Source organism: Oryctolagus cuniculus, chromosome 11 (assembly GCF_964237555.1).
Source record: "Oryctolagus cuniculus chromosome 11, mOryCun1.1, whole genome shotgun sequence".
NCBI lineage: Eukaryota > Metazoa > Chordata > Mammalia > Lagomorpha > Leporidae > Oryctolagus > Oryctolagus cuniculus.
This window is the reverse complement of record NC_091442.1, coordinates 5,154,284-5,179,253: the sequence shown is the minus strand read 5'-3', so window position 1 is coordinate 5,179,253 and position 24,970 is coordinate 5,154,284. Positions and strand designations below refer to the sequence as shown.

At 53.5% G+C, this 24,970-nt stretch overlaps 2 protein-coding genes across 2 annotated transcripts in view; one reads left to right on the top strand and one right to left on the bottom strand.

Annotated features, from left to right (window-relative positions):
* The window catches only part of CASS4 (Cas scaffold protein family member 4), a 43,998-nt gene extending 22,389 nt beyond the window's left edge, over positions 1 to 21,609 (top strand). Inside the window, 7 exon segments of the mRNA XM_070051556.1 lie at positions 7 to 159; positions 161 to 379; positions 6,872 to 6,973; positions 9,488 to 9,568; positions 10,279 to 11,541; positions 14,090 to 14,167; positions 16,363 to 21,609. Of these exon segments, the coding sequence (XP_069907657.1) occupies positions 7 to 159; positions 161 to 379; positions 6,872 to 6,973; positions 9,488 to 9,568; positions 10,279 to 11,541; positions 14,090 to 14,167; positions 16,363 to 16,773 (2,307 nt within the window). The 3' untranslated portion in view covers positions 16,774 to 21,609.
* The window catches only part of LOC100348856 (beta-1,3-galactosyl-O-glycosyl-glycoprotein beta-1,6-N-acetylglucosaminyltransferase 7), a 31,650-nt gene continuing 24,037 nt past the window's right edge, over positions 17,358 to 24,970 (bottom strand). The window contains exon 3 of the mRNA XM_051832678.2: positions 17,358 to 23,439. Coding sequence (XP_051688638.2) covers positions 23,345 to 23,439 — 95 coding nt within the window. The 3' untranslated portion in view covers positions 17,358 to 23,344. The remainder of the gene's footprint in view (positions 23,440 to 24,970) is intronic.

Below are 24,970 nucleotides of genomic sequence, written 5' to 3'. Positions count from 1 at the left end.
GACGAGCTGGCTTTCTCCAGAGGGGACATCCTGACCATCCTGGAGCAAGACATGCCAGAAAGCGAGGGCTGGTGGCGGTGCCTGCTGCACGGGAGGCAGGGCCTGGCCCCCGCCAACCGCCTGCAAATCCTCCCCGAGGCCCCAGCAGACAGGCTCTGCCCCCCCACTCCCCAGAGGCCCGGACAAAGCCCTCGAGAGCTCCGAGGAGACCTACCAGGTGCCCAGCCTGCTCCACCCTCTGCCCGAAGGACCCGTGTACGAGCAGATGAAGGGCTGGGTGGAGGGGCCGCTGCCGCTCACTGACCAAGTCTACGAATTCCCTGACCCGCCCGCAAGCGCCAGAATCATCTGTGAAAAGACTCTAAGCTTCCCGAGACAGGTAAGCATATTTCCACGCGGATTCGGGCCCAGGGGTATGGAAACAGGGGCTCACTGCCCGAGTCCTGGGCGTCCAGCAGCTCCGCGGTGCCCAGTGGGAAGCCAGACCGCCGGCCAGCAGGACTGGGGAGCCTGGGCCCCTACTCCCCTTGTCGCTGACACTTGTGATTTCCTGCTCTGCAAGACCTGACATACTGTGTGCAAACCCGAGTGCTTAGTGGGGCTGTGCGTGGGCACCCATGGATAGCCACAGTGGTGTTTTCACGCCGTGAGGGAACCCAGGGTGGCTAGTGTTAAATGGGGGCAGGTTCCCGCGGGATCAAAGGTGGACGTTGCTCATCGCGTTTATAGGGTAAACACCCCTTCAACCCGGACGTTTTAGTCTTGAGATGCCACGGAAATACACACAGAGGCAAGCAGGGATGTGGATGGGGGGGCCCGCGCCATGACAGCGTCACAGGTGATGCTCCGTGTTCAGGGGTGACCCACATGGTGACAGCACCACAGTGACAGCTCGCGGTCGTGAACGAAAGATGTGGGATTTCTATGAGCTTTCTGTAAGCAGGGAGTAAGGTCCGCCTAAAGAAAACCTCAGGAGGCCGGCGCCTCGGCTCAATAGGCTAATCCTCCGCCTTGCAGCGCCGGCACATCAGGTTCTAGTCCCGGTCGGGGCGCCGGATTCTTTCCCGGTTGCCCCTCTTCCAGGCCAGCTCTCTCTGTGGCCAGGAAGTGCAGTGGAGGATGGCCCAAGTGCTTGGGCCCTGCACCCCATGGGAGACCAGGAGAAGCACCTGGCTCCTGCCATCGGATCAGCGCAGTGTGCCAGCCACGGGGGCCATTGGAGGGTGAACCAACGGCAAAGGAAAACCTTTCTCTCTGTCTCTCTCTCTCACTGTCCACTCTGCCTGTCAAAAAAAAAAAAAAAAAAAAAAAGGAAACCTCAGCAAGGAATTTTCTGCGGGTTTCTGCGTGTCGTGCTCACACACAGAACACAGACCACACAGTGGCCCTTGGGACGGGGAACTGGGTAGGGAGAAAGTGAGAGCAGCAAGCTGGGGCCTTGGGGCCTTGGTTTCCGTCACTGCTGTGTCCCCGGCTCCCGGGACCAGGCCTGGCTGCAGCACAGTCTTTAATGAGCAAATCAACTATGGATTTGATTTGCATGTTAATATTGAACACAGATGACAGCTATAATTTCTAGAAATATCAGCTTTTTTTAGGAAACAGGAAAAGAAGCACCCAGTAAAAGCAGAATTAAGATTTCATTTTTTTTTAATAAGGAAAGGAATTAAAAGTCAGGAGAAAACTAGTTTCCTGCTTTCCCTAAGCCCTGGCTTCGCGCCGTGTCTAGGACACAGAACAGATTTGCACCATCGTTGGTCACAGAGGGTGCTTCCTGCCAGCAGACACTTTGCCCCCCACTCTAATGACACGTGCTTCCTGGCCACAGCGCTGGCAGGGGCTCGGTGAGGTCTGTGTCCAGGGAGAGGCCGCTGTCCCTGATATATGTGCTGTGGAGACCCCAGAAACCTCCTGCTGTCTACCCAGGCCCCCCCCCCAGCAGCCCCCATGCTGCTCCCAAATGGAAATCCCTTAAAGAGATTCTGATTACTTTGGGTTGTCTAAGTCCCTGTGGCTGCCAGACACGGTCCAGCAGCTGTAGCATGGAACAGCTGCACACACGCGCACTGGCTGCCGACTCCAGCAGGAAGCTGCTCGGGCCATCGGAAGCAGTTGTGGCACGGACACTCACTTTTCTTTGGGACAAGTGGCATTTCAGCTGCTGTCTGAGCAGCTAACTCAGAGCAGGGTCTTGGGGTTTTCATTAGCTGAAGCTCATTTGGATTCTTTCCAAAGCCATTAAAGAAAAACAAAAGCAATGGCTGTCCCCTTGCCCCCGACACACACACAACATATCCAGAAAGAAAACAGGTGCAGTGCCCACCGTAGGCTGGGTGTCCCCGGCATCCACATGATGCCAGGCTCCTAGGAGCTGCTCACAAAGCATTGTTGAATGAACCAAGTGACCAAATCCAACACAGGCCCTCAGACACACAGGTCCCCCCGCATCGACTGCTGGAACCACGTGGTGTGGAAGGACACAGGAGGCTACCGTTGACACAACTCCAAAAACTGAGGGACATTAGCTGTGAGAGCAGCCCTGATGTGGGAACGCCCACCATCTCAGTCTGGCTTGTACAGGCCACGGCAGCCGACAGAAACCACAGCCACCAAAGGGGAACTTGGGATCCCTTTGCTCCGGGGTTCTGGGGTGGCCACTGTAAAACACCTGGGGGACTTCCCCACTTTTTTTTTCCCCTTCAGTCCACTCTCTGCCTGCAAGGAAGCTCCAATTTTGCTCCCTCTTTTTCCCTTTCCTGTGCTTGACACATCTTAAAGCAACAGGTGCAGCTTTGGCTTCTGGGGCAGCCACTGTGTCACCATGTGTGGGGTGGGAACATCCCAACAGCCTGTGCGTTTCTCTGTCCTCTTTTGTATCAGGAGAAGGCTGGAACTGGTTGTTTCCCAAGGTACCTCTGGTGTTTCTGAGTAGTTTCACTTCTTCCTCTGCCCCAAGAAGGAGGGAGCTAGGAGAACTGGAAGGATAGTTCGGTTTTTCTGGTCCACAGGCAAGGCAGGTGTGGGCTCCTCACTCGCGCATGCTAGCATTGCACCCTGAGCCTGAGAGCGTGGACTTGGTGGAACCAGGAGCATCCCAGCCACGATCTGGGAGCTTCCCTCCAGTAGAGAGTCTGCAGGCCCGGTACACGGCCTGGGCAAGTCACGTCACAGACTCCCTTTTTTTTTTCTTTTTTTTTTTTTTAAGATGTATTTATTTGCAAGTCAGAGTTACACAGAGAGGAGAGGCAGAGAGAGAGAGGTCTTCCATCTGATGGTCCACTCCCCAATTGGCCACAATGGCTGGGGCTGCCCCCATCCAAAGCCAGGAGCCAGGAGCTTCTTCCGGGTCTCCCACGTGGGTACAGGGGCCCAAAGACTTGGGCCATCTTCCACTGCTTTCCCAGGCCATAGCAGAGAGCTGTATTGGAAGTAGAGCAGCCGGGACTTGAACCAGCGCCCATATGGGATGCCGGTGCCTCAGGCCAGGGCATTAATTCACTGCGCCACAGCACCGGCCCCACAGACTCCCTTTTATACCTGTTGACTCTCTCTGGACTCGAGGTGACCCCAAATTAAACTCGTGTTTCTGAGAAGGTGGAAACGTCCTTTTTCATAAGTTGTCCTAAGAGAGGCATGTACACGTCAGAGCAGGTGTTCTCTCGCTGGAAGAGAACTCTATGGGCCTTAGGTTAGAGCCCCTGCTCACTGTGTTGCTGGGGGCATTGTCTCCCAGGGCGGTGACTGTGCCCACGCAGGGTCCAGCGGCAGCTGCACATGGAGTCTGCCTCGCCGTGTCTGTGCTCGTCCGTCTACGGCTGCCCCACGTGCCCTGGGTCTTTCACCTGCCCTTGTTGCTGAAACCATTCCGTCCAGTGAACTTTTGTCTTAAAACTTATTTATTTATTTATTTATTTATTTATTTATTTTGGACAGGCAGAGTTAAACAGTAAGAGAGAGAGACAGAGAGAAAGGTCTTCCTTCCATTGGTTCACCCCGCAAATGGCCATTACGGCCGGCGCACTGCGCCAATCTGAAGCCAGGAGCCAGGTGCTTCTCATGGTCTCCCATGGGGTTATGGGCCCAAGCACCTGGGCCATCCTCCACTGCACTCCTGGCCACAGCAGAGAGCTGGACTGGAAGAGGAGCAACCGGGACAGAACCGGCGCCCCGACCGGGACTAGAACCTGGGGTACCAGCACCGCAGGTGGAGGATCAGCCTAGTGAGCCGCAGCGCCGGCTGAAAACTTACCTTTTAAGTTCACTTTTGCATAGATTTTTTGAAGTACCCTCCAAACAACTATTATAGGAGCTTCATTTTGAGGTGTCGTTGGCGAGTAACATGCACTTTTGTTATTTATTTGAGAGGCAGAGAGAGAGAGAGAGCTTATTCACTGGTCCATTCACCAAATGTCTCCAGCAGCCAGGCTGGGCCAGGCTGAAGCTGCGAGCTGGGAACTCAGTCCAGGTTGCCCACATTGGTGGCAGGGATCCAAGGACTGGAGCCGCCACCTGCTGCCCCCCAGGGTGCGCATTACCAGAAACTAGAGCTGAGCCGGGGTGTGCAGGCGTCCCAGTCAGCAGTGTAACTGCTAGGCCAGGTGCCTGCCCCGGTGAACCTCCTGTTGGCGTGTCACCTGCAGATCCTGAGACTCGAACTCGGGCACTAGAATCTGGATCCAAAAACAAAACCGAAGCAGCGCCCAGAGGCCCCCACCCCTTCTCCCTGTCACCTCCCGCAGCGTGACTACCAGCTCACAATTTGTTTTACTTTCTATTCCAGCTTCCTTTATATAATATGTTGGCCCGACTTTACAAAAAAAAAAAGCGAAACACCACGTACAGCACATATTTTATTCCGGTTGAAATTCAGAGAAGGGACTGCTTGGTGTTTCAGATGGGAAGGGCAAGATGTCCTGATTAAATTGCTCTTGGGGACCACAACTTGCTGCACTGCAGTTTCCATCTGTCGCCCCACACCTTGCACAACCACTTTTCTCAGACGTGTTCCATAATCAGTTGTCTTCCGAACCAACATTTTCCAAGAAACGCTCAGCGTTTTCTAGCTGGCTTCTTCCACCTGAAACGTCACATGCAAGAAAGTCCATTGGCTCTCCGTAGGTGCTCTGACAGGATGTGTGGCCCACAAAGTCCCCACATGTAAGATGGGCCTAGGGAAGGAACGGCTGGGGAGCAGGAAGGCCTATGAGAGAGGGAGCGAGCTGGTGCGTTCAGCTAAGTGGAGGAGGCAGGGAGCGGATGCGCAGGTGAGGCTGATGGCCAAGGACTCTCCTGAGTGGTCCCTGGGCTTGGACAGGGCGTGGCCTGTTAGCCCTGGCAAGGAGCTTGGGTTTAGTTCCAACTGCAATGGGAAACCATCATTGGGTTTGTCCTGAATTGGTCTAAGATCACCATAGACAAAGTCCTGTAGTGAGCAAGATGGAAGAGCGGCAGAACCAAGGGTCACCCCCCAACAGAGGGAAGGAAGTGTAATTACGAGATACGGGGAAAGGTAGGCATTAGGGGAGTGCAATCCAAGCTGATCCTGATAGGCTCTGTGCAAAAGAGGGCCTCGGGCAAGGGGTCAGTGTAGACCCACGCTGCAGAGTGCAGAGTGGACACGCACGTGGAGTGTGGGGGCCGGAGTGGGAGCTCTGCTTCCTTGCGTCGTGACTCAGACCCTCCAGACAAAATCAGGAGGTCCCCGTGCTCTTCCTGAAAGTGCACCACACCGCAGAGCTTCTGAGAGCCCTGGCGTTTAGAGAGGTGTGCTCCTCTGTGACAAGACAGCAGCTGTCGCTCAGAGAAGGGGAGCTGACAGCTGACAGCTGCGGCGCGTCCTTGGGAGAAATGTCGTCCCCCTCGGCAGCTGTGTCGTCTGCACCTGTGATGCCAGCCTCAGGAAGAGATCATTCTTTGCCGTCCCAATCTGTAACGTGCATCCGCCAACATCAGCAGATAAATGCCAGCACGCACCACACGCCAGTCCTGGGGACACTGTGATGGACAGAGAGGCCTGGCCTGGTCCTTGTCCCGTTCCCCCCACCCCCACAGCTGAATTGCCTCCCTCATCTCCACACATTTCAGTCCTATCCACCCGCAAGTTCCAGTGCAGAAAGTCCCTGCTCAGGGGGAAGTGCACACGTGGTGCCCAGTGCGGGCTGGACAGCAGCAGGCCAGAGAGGGTGCTGGAACTCAGAGTTTCCATACATGGGCATGGACTCCACGGCAAGACAGAACTAGTAGCTGACCGAGCACATCCAATCATCTGTAAGCCTGTCTGTACCTCCTGCCCTTTGTGGGATGAACCCCAGCTCTGTGCTGACCCCCCCGGCCCCACCTCCCCCACCTCCCCTTGTTCAGGCCCCTCCATCAAGGTCTCTTCTGACATCCACCCGTGCCTGCAACAGCTGCCATCCAGGGTTCCTCTGCTCACCTCCTGCCCCCCGCCGCACGGCCTTGGTGTCCCCCAGACCTTGCTAGTCCTTCCTCCTTGCTCTCTGAAAGCCCCTCTGTCCGTGTCCCTCATGACTCTTGGAGGCACAGCCTCCTGGCCCCGGGAGAGCCTCGCAGCCGCCAGGCAAGCTGTGTAGACGCTGCAGGTCAGCGCTCAGATTCAGCCCAATGCACGCAGGGCCTGAGAACCTGCATTCTAAGTCGCATCCAGGTGCAGGTGACACAGGCAGCCGAGGCCGGGCCTCCACGGTGGGCCCTCCTCCAGCATCTGGCTAGTCCCAGAGTGTCAGCCGAGTGAGGGGTGGCTCGCCCGTGTCCTCTGATGAGCTGTGTCTGCTGTGTGAGGGAAACCGCGTGGGCAGCAGTGAGAATCAGCGAGACATCCCTGACCCTCTGTTCTCTCCCTCGCCTCCCCAAGGCCCTCTTCACGCTTCCCAGACCGGCGTGGGCCTCGCTGCCAGTGCTGCCATCCCAGGTGTATGACGTGCCTGCCCAGAGCCGCGTCTTCCCCGCCCAGAAGGTGAGCCTCCTTCAGCGGCCGCTCCACTGGGACCTCTGCCCCCAGGCGGGGGCCTCAGTGCCACAGGGCACTGCCTTCAGCCTCATAAGGGAGCTTTTTTTTTTTTTTAATATTTATTTATTTATTTGAAAGGCAGAGTTACAGAGAGGCAGAGGCAGAGAGAAGAGAGAGAGAGAGAGAGAGAGAGAGAGAGAGAGAGAGAGAGAGAGAGAGGTCTTGCATCCACTGGCAGGCCAGAGCTGCACCGATCAGAAGCCAGGAACCTGGAGCTTCCTCTGGGTCTCCCATATGGGTGCAGGGACCCAAGGACCTGGGCCATCCTCTACTGCTTTCCCAGGCCATAGCAGAGAGCTGGATGGGAAGTGGAGCAGCCGGGACTCAAACGGCGTCAGCGTCCGTATGGGATGCCAGCACTGCAGGCAGCGGCTTTATCCGCTACCCCACAGCGCCAGTCCCAACAAGGGGGTCTTTGAGGGGCTCCACTACGGAAGACACAGGGGCTTCTAAAAGTTCAAGGGCTGTTTGAATGCTGGGTTTTCAAAAGGCTTTACTTTTCACTTGCCACAGAGGTTCCACGAGTACGCAGGCACACACATCTTCAGTAAGGGGCAGGCATTGGTGTAGCAGCTAAGATACTGCTTGGGACGCTCACATCCCTTAGAGAGACCCTGGGTTGGAGTTCTGGCTCCACCCCAAGTTCCAGCTTCCTCTGATGCTCACCCTGGGAGACACCAGGTGATGCTCCAAGAGGCTGGGTCCCTGCCACCCACGTGGAAAACCCAGATTGAGGTCTTAGCTCCTGGCTTCCACCCGGGCCAGCCCTAGCCATTGCAAACACTACGCATAGATTTCAGAACAGTTTTACACCAAAATAAGTGTATCTTTTAATTCCATTTTCCACAGAGTTTTTGCAGTACACTCACTTATACCTGGGGTCACTGAAGAGCTGAGCAAGGCAGGGAGGATTCAATTTTTTAAAAATCATCCAAGACCAGGCAACCTTTATTTATTTATTTATTTATTAGATTTATTTATTTTACTTGAAATGCAGAGTTACAGAGAGAGAGAGAGAGCGAGCTTCCATCTGCTGGTTCGGTCCCCAATGGCCCCAAGGGCCAGTACTGGGCCAGACCGAAGCCAGGAGCCAGGAGATTCCCCTGGGCCTCCCACATGGGGGCAGGAGCCCAAGCACTTGGGCCATCTTCCACTGCTTTCCCAGGCCACAGCAGGGAGCTGGATCGGAAGTGGAACAGCTGGAACTCAAACCAGCGCCTGTGTGTGGCTTAACCCACTACGCCACAGCGCCGGCCCTGGAATTCAATTTTTAAGGAGCACCGTGCCTGGCACTGAGTAGGTCCTCAGCATGGAAGTTTCCTTAGTGCCCTCACCAGCGCATACAAGTGTCACTTGGCTTAGAGACCTGCTGTTAGTAGGCGCACGATAAACATTTGCAGAATGAACGCTTGAGTGATAAACACGGAGAAATTTCTACTGGGAAAAACAAGAAATGAAGAAGACGCACTAGATCCCACTCCCATTTTGTTTTCTGACTTAATGCAATCTTTTTTAAAAAGATTTATTTATTTATTTGAAAGGCAGAGCTACAGAGAGGCAGAGGCAGAGGCAGAGTGAGAGAGAGAGAGAGAAAGAGAGAGAGAGGTCTTCCATTCACTGGTTCACTCCAGATGGGCGCAACGGCCTGAGCTGTGCTGATCCGAAGCCAGGAGCCAGGAGCTTCTTCCAGGACTCCCAAGCGAGTGCAGGGGCCCAAGAACTTAGGCCATCTTCCACTACTTTCTCAGGCCACAGTAGAGAGCTGGATTAGAAGTGGAGCAGCCAGGACCTGAACGGACATCCATATGGGATGCCGGGACTGCAGGTGGCAGCTTTACCGCTATACCACAGCGCCAGCTCCCTTAATGCAATCTTACAGCTACCTGAGGGAGATGAATGATTAGTGTAACTCAGGTAACCATGGTCAACTCTCCACATGGCTCCGTGGAGATGGCACGTTTAATGTTTTATGTTACTCTGTCCCATTTGAGAGGCAGAGAGACAGACAGAGAGCACCCATCCATGGGTTCACTCCCTGAAATGCCCACCATGATCAGGGCTGGGCCTGGAGGCAGGAGCCAGGAACTCAGTCTAGGTCTCCTACATGGGCGGCAGGGACCCAGCTATTTGAGCCGTCCCTGCTGCCTTCTGTGTTTGTCTTAGCAGAGAGCTGGGATCCAGAGCAGGGGCTGGATATTGAGCCCAAGCAGTGCAGGATGGGACACAAGCATCTTAACTACTAGCCGAGCACGCTCCCGGAGAAGGCACCTTTAAAGTATGATAACATGTGAAGTCTGTAGCGGAGGGGACGCCCACTGCAGCACGTGGACATCCTCCGGGAGAGCCCGAGGCTCCCAGGATTTGTGTCGTCCTTTGGAAAAGACACTGAGAAGGGGAGCGTTCATGGCGTGCAGCCACTGGAAGGAGAAACCCACGTTGTCCTTTGTGGTCTTTCCCCAGGAACCGGAGAAGCAGCAGTTATATGACATCCTGCCCAGCCCCCAAAAGGCAGGGTGGTGTCACCCGGCCAGCCAAGCCCACGTGAGTAGGAAAAGGGAGCTGCCGTGCCGTGCTTTGAAAACCTGAAAACCCCTGGTCACAAACGCTAACGCAAGTGCATCTCAGCCCAAACCCCTCCCTCACTGCATGGGTGTTCTGTGGCCACACTAGCTGTTGTCTTTGGCATCATTTGCTCCTCTGAGCCTTGGTGTCTTACTGCAGATTTGTGGGGAGTATTACCGGAGATAACCCCTGCCAGGACCTCGCACAGAGCGACTGTGCAGCAAGGCTTGGGTAACTGTCTCCTGCTATGCCTGACTGTGACAAAGCGCGCTTTTATTTGTATATGGGAGAATGAATCCATTTGCAGTCTGTGAAATTGTGCTTATCATTGGATTCCAATGCATGTGCCCCATAGATGCACGGTGCCCAAAATCATCAGGGGACTGCTACAAAGGAGGTGGCATTTCCACAGGACCCCAAGGGACCCCAAGTTTGTTAGACGGAAAGGGCATCGGAGCAGTGGGAGCGAGACTCCCCCTCCCCTTGCACTTTGAACTCAGGGGGAGGGGCTGGACCAACAGGGACGGTGTGGTTCAAGTAGAGAGCAGACAGGCTCAGAGGAGCTGGAGCCAGGTTGTGGAGGGCCTTGAATGACGGCAGCAGCGGGGAGCCACCCAGAGAACTCGGGAGTCCCTCAAACCCTCCTTCTCTTGCTACTGACCAGGTGGTTTTGTGTGGTTCTTCCACAGGAGCCGAGCACTGCCCTGACACCAGCGATTGCCTTAAAAAGCGGTGGCTCCCACTCGTTACCAAGCCCTCGGAAGTCGGAATGGGTTTACGACAACGTGGCATCCCCAGGAAAGGCCGGCGGCAGAAACCCACCACTAAGGAGCCTGGTGGAAGAGCCAGGCCCTCGTGTCGCCCCCGGGCCTGCAGGCTGCAGAGCCAGGTCCCTCCCTCCGCAGCCGTACGGCATGGAGAGAAAGCTCAGTCTCCCCGAAGTTCCTCCTCCCGACTCGAGCCCCTCTGGGAAAGGTGCTGGCTACCAGGTGCCTCCCAGCTTCCTGAGCCCGCGAGTGGAGCAGCAGAGCACCAAGCCCAACATTTACGACATCCCCAAAGCGATGCCGGGTGCACAGCAGGCCGAGAAAGAGCTGGGGGGAGCCAAAGAGGCTCCGGAGGCCCCCCTGGGCCAGAAGGCCGCGTGGATCTCCAGGTGGGCCGCGAGCCCCCCTCCTGAGGCCGACAGGCGCTCCATCGCCAGCGCCGACAGCAGAGCTAGCGTCGTCTCCTCCTGCTCCTCCATGTCCACGGACGAGTCCGCCGGCTCTTCCTCGGAAGAGCCAGCGAGGGAGCTGCCCTTGGACCTGGACTTGGCCAGAGAGACCATCATGGCGCTGCAGCACAAGGTGGTCAGCTCCACGGCCGGCCTGATGCTCTTTGTGAGCAGGAAGTGGAGGTTCAGGGACTACCTGGAGGCCAACATCGGGGCCATCCGCAGGGCCGCCGAGCACACAGAAGTGTCTTTGAGAGAATTTCTCGAGTTTGCCCGAGAAGTCTGTGGGATGGCCTGCAACCTCACGGACAGTAACCTTCATGCCAGAATTCGGGAGCAGCTGCAGACGATCTCCAGCTCCTATGAGATCCTGCTAGAAGCCAAGGGAAGCCTGGACAGCTGCAATTGGTCCCTGGACGTTCTTGTAACAGACAAAGTCCAGAACAGCCTGGATGACTTGGAGAGATTTGTCATGGTGGCGCGGATGGTTCCAGAAGACATCAAGAGGTTTGCCTCCATGGTCATCGCCAACGGGAGGCTCCTTTTTAAGCAGAACTGTAAAAAGGTGGAGACCACGCAACTGACCACAAATGCAGAATGTAAGTGTGAACAATGCATCCAGCTTCCCCAGAGAGAAACTGACTCATACCAGAGGAGCCTTCCTTTTAATGAGCCAAGGGAAAATGAACACTGCCCTGACCTATTGGAAAAAGACGGGAGACAGGACTGTGGGCAGGTGAGTTCCCAGTTCCAAGTCGTACAACCAGGGGCTTCAGCTGTTACCTGGAGTGGTCGTCACTCAGTGACACGTGGGGGGTCTTTCAGTAGTGCATGGGCTCTGGGGAGACATTGGTCTGTGTTCCAGAAAATAAAATACACAAAAGAGGGCCAGCATTGTGGTGCAGTAGCTTAAGCCTCCACCTGGAGCCCTGGCATCCCATATGGGCGCCAGTTCATGTCCCGGCTATTCCTCTTCCAATCCAGCTCTCTGCTGTGGCCTGGGAAAGCAGTGGAAGATGGCCCAAGTTCTTGGGCCCCTATACCCAATGGAAGACCCAGAAGAAGCTCCTGGCTCCCGGCTTTGGATGGGCCCAGCTCTGACCATTGCAGTCATTTGGGGAGTGAACCAGTGGATGGAAGACCTCTCTCTCTGTAATTCTGCCTCTCAAATAGATAAATAATTTTTAAAAATTCATAAAAGTAAGCATCTAGATGAAATACTATTAGTAAGATAACTAGCTTAATATTAAGGCAGATGGGTCAGCTTGTTAGATTTTCTAATGGGAATTTTGGGGGATTTAAGTTAACTTCTGATACTAGAATTGGGAAACAGTTGTAAACATCTGTTGGTTTTGCAGTTTTTAATCTCACTACCAAGTTTCCTTGTATTTTTGAAAATTGCGGGGCCGTCGCCGCGGCTCACTAGGCTAATCCTCCGCCTTGCAGCGCCGGCACACCGGGTTCTGGTCCAGGTCTGGGCACCAGATTCTGTCCCGGTTGCCCCTCTTCCAGGCCAGCTCTCTGCTGTGGCCCAGGAGTGCAGTGGAGGATGGTCCAAGTACTTGGGCCCTGCACCCCATGGGAGACCAGGAGAAGCACCTGGCTCCTGCCATCGGATCAGCGCGGTGCGCCGGCTGCAGCATGCCGGCCGCGGCGGCCATTGGAGGGTGAACCAATGGCAAAGGAAGACCTTTCTCTCTGTCTCTCTCTCACTGTCTAACTCTGCCTGTCAAAAAAAAAAAAAAAATTGTGAATTCAGTCACTGTCAGTGTTTTGTCTCTTAGAAACAGAAGAGGAAGTATAAATCTGCTTCCAAATTAATCATGGTCCGATCGGCCTCCAGACTGTCACCCTGAGAGGCACAGGCGTGTGTCATGTGATGGGGGATGCTTCTGAGAAATGCACCAGTAGGTGATTTCACTGGTGGGCAGACTTTCAGGGCCCACTGAAACAAACCCACACAGTGTGGGTCAGTCCACAAGTCTGTGGCCGCTCGGCACAATCAGGCGACACAGCACACACGAGACGTGCTGTACTGCCCCGGCATAGCACAGACACCGTGTCATAGCAGAGTGATTTTCAAACAAGGAGTACACTAAAGTAAAGATGGAAAGGTGTCGCACGGTAGACACGCAAACCGGTGACGCAGTTGTTTATGTCCCTGCCAAGCGTCAGGCACTGTGCGCTGTGCGTGCGCTGTACTTTGACACAGCGAGCGGTGCAGCAGGTTCGCTTGCACCGGCCTCACCCCAAACACAGGAGGAATGCATTGCACGAGGACAGTGTGACAGCCACAAGGTCAGAGGCCACGGGAAGTGTCCAGCTCCACTGTGATCGGGTGTGACCGCTGTGGTGGGTTTGGCCCTCGGGGGATGGAGATGTCGTAGTTCTTTGCTGGCTGCCTGCAGGTGCTGTAGCAAGAGAAGCTGCAGTTCGCAGCCTCAGCTGTCCCGGCAGGTCCCTGGGGTGTTGTCAAGGTCATTCGGATGCTCTGCTGACGTGCTGGGTGGTGTGGGGTGTTCACTTATTCTAGAAGTTCAGATGTTCTTAATTTGCATATATAAGGAATCATCAACGATTCATAGAAAATGCCTATTAGGAAAAATTATGCCTAAAATAAAAAAAGTATGTTCTATTATGTTTCATCTCTTGAAAGGTAGAGAGAGAGATCTTCCATCTGCTGATTCACTCCAAAAAAATGCTCACAATAGCCAGGGCAGGTCCAGGTTGAAACCAGGAGCCAGGAAGTCCATCCGGGTCTCCCACGGGTCAGGGGCCAAAGCATTTGAGTCATCACCTGCTGCCTTCCAGGATGCATCAGCAGGAAGCTGGGTCAGAAGTGGAGGAGTCGGGAGGGAAGTGGACTCTGCCGTGGGAGGCAGCAGGCTCAACCGCAGAGCCTACTCCGGGATTCAAAAATTTTTTGCACCAAAATAAACACTTTAATTTAATTTCCAGGACATTTTTGAAGCTCCTTTGCATGTAGCTTGTTTTAAAAAAATGTATGAAACCAAAAAAAGAAAGAAAAAAGAAAAAAAAGAAGAAAGAAAAAAAATAAAAAAATAAAGAAAAAATAGAAAAAAAATGTATGAATCATTCCATTAGGGCCTGTTAGTCTGCAAAATTCAGCCCTTGGCCTACCAAAAATCTCCTTTGGTTAGAACGTGGTATCAGTAAACAGAGCTGTGAACAAAATATGTAAAGAAGAGTGCACGGGTCTTAAAGTTTTAAACAGTAGTGTAAGATCATTCAAGTTTGTCATGTGAAGGGATTTTATTTTTCAGAAGTTGTCTAACCTAGAAGAGAAAGAAAAGCCCACCTCGGAACAAAGGTTAAATGAAAACAAAGACTCGGGAGGACCGGTAAGCCCTGGAGCTCACGCGCCAATCCTTGACCAGTGTTCTTCACCCCTGCAGGCTGGCAGCACGCCCCGTGTGGCGCAGCGTTGTCGCCATGACCCACGCTGTGGGGGGGCACTCGGTTTTTGTGACAGTTTCCCCTTTTTTCTTTATAGGAGAAACCTCAGAGAGCAGCTGGTCAGGCAAGCTGCAGGGTCCGGGTCGTGAACCCCTCGTGGTCAGTGAAATGATTCAGGGTGCAAGTTCACCATGGGTGGTGTCAACGTGGCATTACATGCCAATGACTCACTCCCTGTGATATTCTCTTAATATTTCTGATTGCAATCAAAAAGCATTTTGGTTTGGGTCTTGTGTGTCTTCAGCACCTCTTTGGTACTTGGTGTTCTTCCTTTTCAAAAAAAAAAAATCAAAGATGCTATCATTGTGTTTTACTGGTTATCTTCTGTGGCAAACAACAGTGGTTTTCCACTACCAGTTTTTTTTTTTATTACTATTTTTTATTTTTGACAGGCAGGGTGGACAGTGAGAGAGAGAGACAGAGAGAAAGGTCTTCCTTTGCTGTTGGTTCACCCTCCAATGGCCGCCACGGCTGGCGCGCTGCAGCCGGCGCATCGCGCTGATCCAAAGGCAGGAGCCAGGTGCTTCTCCTGGTCTCCCATGGGGTGCAGGGCCCAAGCACTTGGGCCATCCTCCACTGCGCTCCCTGGCCACAGCAGAGAGCTGGCCTGGAAGAGGGGCAACCGGGACAGAATCCGGCGCCCCGACCAGGACTAGAACTCGGTGTGCCGGCGCTGCAAGGTGGAGGATTAGCCTAGTGAACCACGGTGCCAGCCCACTACCAGTTTTAATTGTTTCAAGTTTCAAAAAATGGATCCATTTAAAGACAAAGAGTGAAGCCTGTTGACGTTCAGGGTGTAGCCTGGGAAAGCTGGGAAGACTGTGTGCAAATAACTGAAGCCTGGAAGCCGAGGGCCACATGGAGGGGGGGGACCAGAGATGTCCCAGGCCCCGTGGGTGGTGGGCCTTCCTAGAGGCAGATGAGGACCAAGCCCGGGCCTCTTGATCCACAAGTTCCACAAACCCCCACTAAACGCTGGGTCTGCCATGTTGCCGAAGAGCGCACTGTTTGTCCTGGATGAAGCAGGGGTTCTCAAACTAGAGCCGGCAGCACCATCACCCTGGAGCTCAGGTGCTAGGCCCCGCCCCAGCGTCTCCGAGTTCCTAGGTCTGGGGCAGAGTGCAGGGGTGTACATCTGCTTTCTTTTCTCTTCTTCTTCTTCTTTTTTTTTTTTTTACAAGCTTTTATTTATTTATTTGAGAGGTAGAGTTACAGACAGTGAGAGGGAGTTTGTTGGTTCACTGGTTCACTCCCCAATGGCCGCAACGCCCGTAGCTGTGCCATTCTGAAGCCAGGAGCCAGGAGCTTCTTCCTGGTCTCCCACACGGGTGCAGGGGCCCAAGGACCTGGGCCATCCTCTACTGCTGTCCCAGGCCGCAGCAGAGAGCTGGATCGGGCTGGACTGGAAGAGAAGCAGCCAGGACTAGAACCGGCGCCTGTATGAAATACCGTCACCGCAGGCTGAGGATTAACGCAGTGAGCCACGGCACACCCCTGGGGATGTGCACCTCTAACCAGTTCCCAGTCTTGGGCCCAGCCCAGCCCCTGCTGCTGCAGGCATTTGGGGGGTGAATCAGCAGATGGAAGACTCTCTCTCTCTCTCTCTTTCTCTCTCTCTCCCTCTCCCTCTCTCCCTCTCTCCCTCTCCCTCCCCTTTCTCCCCTCTCTCCCCGTCTCTCTCTGCCTTTTGAATAATATAATAACAGATTTTCAATTCATGGGAAACATATATTATGAAAAACTACATGGGTTTCAGAATTTGTCGCAACAAGACAAACAGATCCTTTCATCCCATTGTTCCACAAGCTTTTGGAAGCCCGGTCTTCCATGTGCATATCGTAACCCGCGGTTATGTGGGTTCTGTGGGTTCTGTGGGTTCTGTGGGTTCTGTGGGTTATGGAGGTTATGTGGGTTATGTGGCGTGTATAACGGGCTTTGGAAGCAACCATTCACCTGTGAGAGAAACGTCTTAGCCTGAGGCTCCCCTAACCACACAGTGCTTTTCCTTCGGAGGCCTGGCAAACCCAGGCCAGCGCAGCCGGCTGACCGGTCTCTGTCTTCTCTCTTCCCACCTCTCTAGGGTCCTGGCTCTCTTTCTCCCCAGCCTCCGAGCGAGCGGGACCCCAGCAAGAAGCTCCACCTCTCTGAACACTGCCGGCTGTATTTCGGGGCGCTCTTCAAGGCCCTGGGTGTGTTTCACAGTAGCCTCCGCCACAGCCCCCCGCCCGAGACCTTCATCACGCAGAGCAAGCTCATCGTCATGGCGGGGCAGAAGCTGGTGGACGCGCTGTGCAGGGAGACCCAGGAGAAGGACCTGCGCGACCGGGTGCTGCGCAGCAGCTGCCGCCTCTGCGGGCTGCTCAAGGCCCTGGCCCTGGCCACCAAGGACGCCGTGCTCCAGTACCCGAGCCCCGCAGCCCTGGGCCGCCTGCGGGCCGAGGCCGAGAGGCTGGAGCAGCACACGCGGCAGTTCAGAGGGACGCTGGAGTGAGACCTCCCCGCCGCCTCCTTCCTCGGAGCCTCGGCTCCAGCCGCACACCCACTCTGGGCCACCCCGTCCTGTGGACCGTCCAGCCAGGGCACAGAGACGCGCTGAGCGCCAGCGTTACCGAGAGGCTGAGCAACCCCGGGACACTGACTCACCCCGCGGCGGATCAGGAAAGAGTCAGGTTTAAGTAAGGACCTTGTGAACCGACTGTATCGCGTTGGGTACACGGGGTCAATGTTCCAAGTGAGGCCATGGAAATTGTTTCGTATACTGGTTAAGTGCACATGTGTGCACGTGTGTGTGTGTGTGTGTGTGTGCATTTTAAATTCATTCCTTCAACATGTATTTATTGAGCACCTACAATACACCAAGTTCTAGGCACTGGAGACACAGCTGTGAACCAGAGGCCCTGCCCTCATGGGACTTACAATCTCATGAGGGAGACAAAATGAGGGAGAAACACAAACGTAAAGCATTGTGTGCAAGGGAGAAAAAGTAGGAGGTGAGTAAGGGAGTTTGTTCTCAATTCATGCTGCATCCATTAACAAAATGGTACAGCCTCTTGTCTGTGGTGCTGGCATTCCCTGTGGGCTCTGATTTTTATCCCGGCTGCTCCACTTCTGACCCAGCTCTCTGCTAATGCACCTGGGAAAGCAGCAGAGGATGGCCCAAGTGCTTGGGCCCCTGCACTCATGTGGGAGACCCTGATAAGGCTCCTGGCTTCGGCCTGGCCCAGCCCCGGCCGTTGCAGCCACCTAGGGAGTGGAACAGCAGATGTAAGATCTCTCTGTCTCTGTAACTCCGCCTTTCAGATCATAAGTAAGTCTTTTAAAAATTGTAATAAGTTTTTCATTGTACACTGAATTATGTGAAATTGGTACAAATTATGTATCTATGTCTTGCATTAAAAAATAATTATTTTGGCCATAAGTTTTTAACCTAGTTAAAGATATGGATTGGGGCTAGTGCTGTGGCGTAGCAGGTAAAACCACAGCCTGCAGTGCTGGCATCCCACATGGGTGCCAATTCGAGTCCCGGCTGCTCCACTTCTGATCCAGCTCCCTGCTATGGCCTGGGAAAGTAGTGGAGGATGGCCCACGTGCTTGGGCCCCTGCACCTGCATGGGAGAGCGGAAAGAAGCTCCTAGCTCCTGGCCATTGCAGCCATTTGGGGAGTGAACCAGCAGATGGAAGACTTTCTCCGTGTGTGTGTGTTTGTAACTCTTTCAAATAAATATATAAATCTTTAAAAAAAAAGATACAGATCACATTTGCAACATAATATGTTCTGTTGGGTTCCCTGCTATTTTGTCCATTACAGATCTGTGTTGATAAATTCTACTGCTCAATTAGAAAAAAATTTATATTTCAACAGCCCCAAATCTGTCACCACTTTATAATATTATTTAAATAAACCCGTGAAGTTGAACCTCATTGGAAGGGACTTCGGTTTACGTTGCTGGAGTTCTGGTACCAAAGTCAAGCTTCCGGGGTCAACTTTCATGATTCAAATGCTTCTCCCTGAAGCCTACGGGAAGGTGCAGCAGATCAGTGCTGAAAACCAAGCCCATCACCTATGGTGGTGCAAACAGGAAGGTGCGGTGTGGACAGGATGCCCACGGCCAGGCACAGATATGGAAGTGGCACAAAGCTCCTCTCAAGTCAGCACCTCCTCTTCCTCTCGCTGCAGTGGCGTGTTTGGCTCGTGTTGCTATGGTTACATCATCACGGTCCAGGTCTCGGAGCTCATCTGATAACCTCCGTTGCAGCCTGCAGACAGTGTCTCCAGGCTCTAAGTCATCTGCAGTGGCCCGAGTGCAGCTCCCGTCCACTCTGCCTCTGCAGGGCACATGCCCGATACCCCAAGTCCCAGGAGGAACGTGGGTGTCAGCATGAACCACACTGCTCATCCAGTTTCCACACAATGAACCCGTCTTAGCAGTTCTGGGGGTGTCGGGAACCCTCCCCAAGTCCAAGTTCCTGCACGCCAACGGCAGCCTTGCCGAGCAGGGCTTTTTCCCCACCCCCTTAAGATTTGTTTATTTATTTGAAAGAACGACAGAGTCTCTCTGTCTCTCACTCTCTCTCTCTCTCTCACACACACACACACACACACACACACACACTGATCTATCTGCCTGGGGGAGGCATTGTCTCCATCTTCAAGGCTGCTGGCTACACACACCCTTGAAAAGACGGACCAGAGTGAAATGTCGTTGGTGTTCTGCTCCCGTGTGTGTGGGGATGCAAGACCCCCATGGAGAACTGTCTCCAACAGGGTCCCCCTGGAAAAGCCAGCAATGCTGCTGGAAGAAGGAGGGATTATCGCTAGGAAGCATCCAATAAAAGCCTATTGCTGGCCGGTGCCATGGCTCACCAGGGTAATCCTCTGCCTTGCGGCGCCGGCACACCGGGTTCTAGTCCCGGTCGGGGCGCTGGATTCTGTCCCGGTTGCCCCTCTTCCAGGCCAGCTCTCTGCTGTGGCCCGGGGGTGCAGTGGAGGATGGCCCAGGTGCTTGGGCCTTGCACCCGCATGGGAGACCAGGAGAAGCACCTGGCTCCTGCCATCGGATCAGCGCCAGCCGCGGCGGCCATTGGAGGGTGAACCAACGGCAAAGGAAGACCTTTCTCTCTGTCTCTCTCTCTCACTGTCCACTATGTCTGTCAAAAAAAAAAAAAAAAAAAAGCCTATTGCAACTTATCTTTCCACCAGCAGAAAAGCAGCATGTGTTAAAGGATGGCCACACTTCTGCTGTGCCGTGGCAGCAGTGGTGGTGGTCTGCGTCTGCTGAGTGATTGCTGCCTGACGACTGGAGCCCACTCAGTCCACACAACCATCCCCTCCCAAGTGACCTCTCTAGGAGGCAGCAGACACAAATCCTTTTCCTTTTTTTTATTCCGAAAATAGCTCAAAGGATCTTTGTCAACAATGTACAAAATTAGTGGGTACAAAAGAAAGAAAAATGCTGCTCTTAGCTAAATGTGTTTCCTTCCTTTTTTTTTTTTTTGAAAAAGAGGGGTTCTGTGAGTGACTTTCCACTGATTAATTTAATAGGAGAACTTCTGAAAAATTAATAGAATTTAATTTTTAAAAATTTAATATAATTAAACACTTTTAAAATGTTTTTTTTTTTTTGTCAAATTTTTTTTTCTAAGTATTTTTGTTGAATGCCCAGAATCCTGTACCGTTTCCTCCCAAGGAAGGAAGGGGAAATGGTGGGTGTTGTGGTGATGAGGGTGGTGGTAACAGTTTGACCTCAATTAAGTTAAACTTCATGAAGAGGATGGAAGGGGTGAGGACTCACTTCGGAGATCTCCCAGTGTGACGAGTGCCAGGGGCCATGCCTCTGCTTTGGCTGGTTTGCTGTCAACATTTCTCTTACAAAGCACCTTTCTGAAAATTCCATCTTTGCCACGTGTGCACTCCAGGTCCCCTAATGTTGCGTGTGTGTGTCGCACGCTGAGGTGCGTGGAAGCTGTTCCCTCACGCCTCAGTGCACAGGTGTTTACGGGGCACCTCCTCTCCCCCGGCCCAGTCTCTGCTGGCCACTAGAGACACTGCTGCCGGGACCCAAACAGAGGCACTGCAGCTGGGCGCTGCCATCGCGGCGCGGGATGGGCACCAGGGCCAGCGAGGGCAGAGCTCTATCTCCTGGATCCAAAATGTAAGGGACTCCGCACCCTTAGTAATCAGGACGAACAACATTCTGATGCAATAATTCTTGACTGTACTTATTTGAAAGAGAGAGAGAGAGAGATCTTATCTACTGGTTCATTCCCCAAATGACCCAGGGCTGGGTAGGTTGAAGCCAAGAGCCCTGAACTCCATCTGAGCCTCTCCCAAGTGGGTAACAGCACTCAGTGCTGGAGCCATCACCAGCTACCTCCCAGGTGAGTGTGCAGGGAGCTGGATCAGGAACAGAGGCAGAAGCAGCACGCATGCCTAGGCACTCCGATCCGCAGCCCAGGCATCCCACGTGGCAGTTTAACCTGCTGTCTCACCATGCCCACCCCATGTGGTACTTCTTCAGAAGTAAAAGTTGATACAAAACTCCACAGGGAACAAACTATCAAAAGGAACAAACTATCAAAAGTTAAACGTATAACAGGTATCAGGGTAGCAAATGCAATGCAGGAAGGTCGGGACAGGGTAGTGTGATGGAGGGGTGCCCTCTTCGATGGAGAGCTGAGGGGAGACCGTTCACAGCAGGGGCCCCGCAGCAGAGTGATGACTGCCTGGATGAGGGGCTGGGCACTGGTGGGAGAGGAGGGGGCTGGAGCCTGCCACAGGCAAGAGAAGGAGCCCACGTGAGCTGCATGGGGTGACGAGGGCCAATTCATGTAAGGCCGCATGCATTTCTAGGACGTTTTGAATATTTCCCTAACACTGCAAGTTAAAAGTAATTTTTTGTCTTGCATTGTCTCTGTTGTCACCTCCATTTTCCAATTTTAGACTTTTTTTTTTAACTCTCTCCCAAATAGATCTTAAATGATGCTTATAAGATTCTCTAGGGACTGGCGCTGTGGCTAGGCGGGTTAACGCCCTGGCCTGAAGCACCGGCATCCCATATGGGCACCAGTTCTAGTCCTGGCTGCTCCTCTTCTGATCCAGCTCTCTGCTATGACCTGGGAAAGCAGTGGAAGATGGCCCAAGTCCTTGGGCTCCAGCACCCACGTGGGAGACCTGGAAGAAGCTCCTGGCTCCTGGCTTCATATCAGCTTAGCTCCAGCCATTGTGGCCATCTGGAGAGTGAACCAGTGGATGGAAGACCTCTCTCTCTGTCTCTACCTCTCTCTGTAACTCTGTCTTTCAAATAAATAAAATAAATCTTTAAAATAATTTTTTAAATTCTCTAATTATGCCACCTCTTCAGATGAATTTTCAGTTTGTTGGCTTTTTCCAGACAGAATTCTAAGGATGTTTGCACAGAACTATCAGGAAATCAAGCCCTGGACAATAGAAAAGTTACCTGGGAACTATGGTAATAGCGTTTAAAGGACTGATTCTTCATCTGGGCCTCGGGGCTGTGATGGAATACAAACACGTATTACTTATGCAACATTCCCTACGTGCTGAAAGATATTTTTCTAGGGCATCTGTCTAAAGTTTGCATTGAATTCTTAGATCCAGCGACTCCAGAAAGGTTAAGAAATACCAGAGGTTTTTTTTTTTAAAGATTTATTTATTTACTTGAAAGGCAGAGTTACAGAAAGAGGGAGGGGTCCTTCATTCACGAGTTCACTCCCCAAATGGCCAGGGCTGGGCCAACATGAAGCCAGGAACCTGGAACTCTGTCCAGGTCTCCCATGTGGGTGGCAGGGGCCCAAGGACTTGGGCCATCTTCCACTGCTTTCCCTAATGCATTACTAGGGAGCTGGGTCGGAAGTGGAGCTGCCTAGACTCGAACCAGCACTTTTATTGGATGCTGTTGTCACAGGTGGTGACTTAACTTGCTGCAGACCTACACAGGCCCCAAGAAATAGCGGTTTTCCTAGAGGATGATGGTTTTCCTATTTCATAGTTTCATTTTCCCCCTTTGTCTCAAACCCACAGCTCAGTGGGGATAAAGTTGTCCCCAGGGATCGCTGAAAGGGACTGTCCTCCATGGCTTCCTTCAGTGAGGGTCCTGGAAGCTGGCAATAATGACACCTGCTCCCCGGGGCGGCTGAGTCAGGGAGGGCCGGCAGCCAGCTCTCAACACACACAGTTGCTGTTGGTGAAGATGAAAAACCACAGGGAAGTTCTAGCTGTCAGAAGCACAATACAGCCTAGAAACCAAACTTCTCAAAGAGGAAACCAAGGCGGAAGAGAGAAATCCAGCTGTCCCAGCTGTAACTGGGGCACAACTGGCACCTCACCGCGGAGCACCCTGGCAGGCCTCTCCCGGGGAGTCTGCGGCCGTCCTGGGGACCCAGGCTTGTGCTGCTGGGAGCCACGCGAGGTTTCGGTCAAGTCCCTGGTGCAAGGGTTTGGATGGAGTGGCCAGCCTCCCAGAGCTATGCAGGCTCAGTTTTAGGGACGGCAAAACCTGGGCTTGTCACCCGTCTCTGAGTGCGTCTCATGCTTTCTGTTGGTTCGCTGAGTAAATCTACATTGAGTATGCCAGACTCTTCTAGGCACTGAGGACACAACAGGGGAAAATACAAAGTCCCTGTCCTTAAGAAAATAAGAATTCTTGGGCCTGGCATTAGAACATCTCCCTAAAGGGCCAGCGCCATGGTGCAGCAGGTCAAGCTGCCACTCGGAACACCTGCGTCCCCCACTGGAGCACCAGCTGGAGTCCTGGCTCGGCTCCTCTGCTTCTCATTGCCTGCCAATGCATCCTGGGAGGCAGCAGATGACGGCTCAAGTGCCTGGGTCCCTTGGCACCCGCGTGGGAGACCCAGTGGAGCTCCTGGCTCCTGGCTTTGGCCTTGCCCAACCCTGGCCGTTGTGGGCACCTGGAGTGTGAACCACTGGGAAGAAGCTCCATCTCTGTCTCTGTCTTTTAAGTGGATGAAAATAAATAAATAAACATTTAAAAAATAAACCAGCGAGAAGACAACTGATTAAAGGGTTTATTTTGTTTTAGTTGCTATTGACTCCCATATTTAACTCCTGCTGGCGACAGTAACAGACACTCTGAGCTACAGACCCTGAAGTCTTCACATCCACGTATTTTCTGGGCACCTGTTCCAAAGAGAGGGCTGTTTCAGTTAAATCAACATAGTTCACTTAGGTCAACACCCAGTCAGAACACTCTGCTGGCAGCAGGCAGGGGTCCCCCGATACTTACAAGGATTGGAGGAACAATGGAGGTGTGTGGGGAGCAATCCGGACTGGACTGAGTTACTGGAATTAAGACTTATTCTATGCATCTGCTCTCCCACAATATGGCGCTGGGAGAGAAGGAAACAGCTTCCGCACAGCTGCCTCCAGTTCAACCAATTAACTGTAGGACTTGCTCCTGATTGGAGAGCAGCGTACTTGGCGTGTGGGCAGCCGAGTTGGGATTGGCGGAGGAGGACTATAAAGGAGGAGAGAGACGGCATGCACCAGGAACATCTATGGGGAACATCTAAGGGAACCCGTGCAGCCCCCGAGAGAGCCGGCCGGCGGTGTGCCGCTCCCCTGCGGAAGTGGGGAATGTGGCCAGGGGGAACTGCCCTTCCACGGAGGTGGAAGGGATAGTAGCCAACCCGGGAAGAACCAGCAGCAAACCCGGGGAGGGCCGAGCAGACGAAAGAACAGCGCAGGGTCCTGTGTTGCTCCTCCATGAAGAGGGGGAGCGACATAATGGTGCCGTGACTCGGATAGGAAACCCAGGACGGATAGGAAACCTGACTCGGATAGGAAACCTAGCTCGGATAGGAAACCTAGAACGGATAGCAAACTTAGGAGGGAAGAAACGGGAAGAACTGGGAAAATATCGGAGAGAGAGACTAGCAAACAGCCTAGGGAAAAGCCGGACGAAAGAGGTGCCGGAGGAAGCTATTGAAAGCCTAGGCATAGACTCGGATACGGACTACGGGGGGAAGCTGGGAGAAATCTTTAAGGTCGAAAGCGAAAGTGAAAGCTAGAACAAACAGACTCGGACGCGGACTGTGGGGAGAGGCCAGGAGAAATGAGGGAGGAATATCGTTGGAGGAAAGCTTGGGGAAACATACCGGGTAGAGAAAAATGTTAGGGAAATTGAAGCCGCGGGGGGCAGGCCAAGGCGGACACGAAAGCCACTTTGGGGTTCTCAAGTTAGCCCGGGAATAGGGGGCGAAAAGTTGAAACCAGAAGCTGAGACGCAAGCCAGGTTGGGATCCGTCTGATTAGCCCGGGGAGCAAAGGACGGGAAGCCAGATCGTGGGGCGGAGACGTGAGCTGGGTTGAATTCGCCAGGCTAGCCCGGGGAACTTAGATTGAATCCTAGTGGCGGAGACGCAAGCTACGCTGTGTTACTCGCGGAAGCCGCCGCGTGCAGAGAGAGCACGGGGCGTGAATAGATAGGGAACGGGGCTGGCGTAGGCCGTGGTTCAGACGCGAAAGGGTTAAGCGTGGAGACCGCGGAGCGCGCGAAGCCGAGCCGCGCAAAGCCGGGAAGCTGCGCAGATGAGAGAGGCGCGCGGGCTGAAGCGGCGCAGAGCCGGGAACCCGCCGGCGGGGCGAGGTGCCGGAAAGCCGCAGGGATAAGAGAAACAGAAGTTTAGAAGTAAAGTGAGAAAAATAGGAA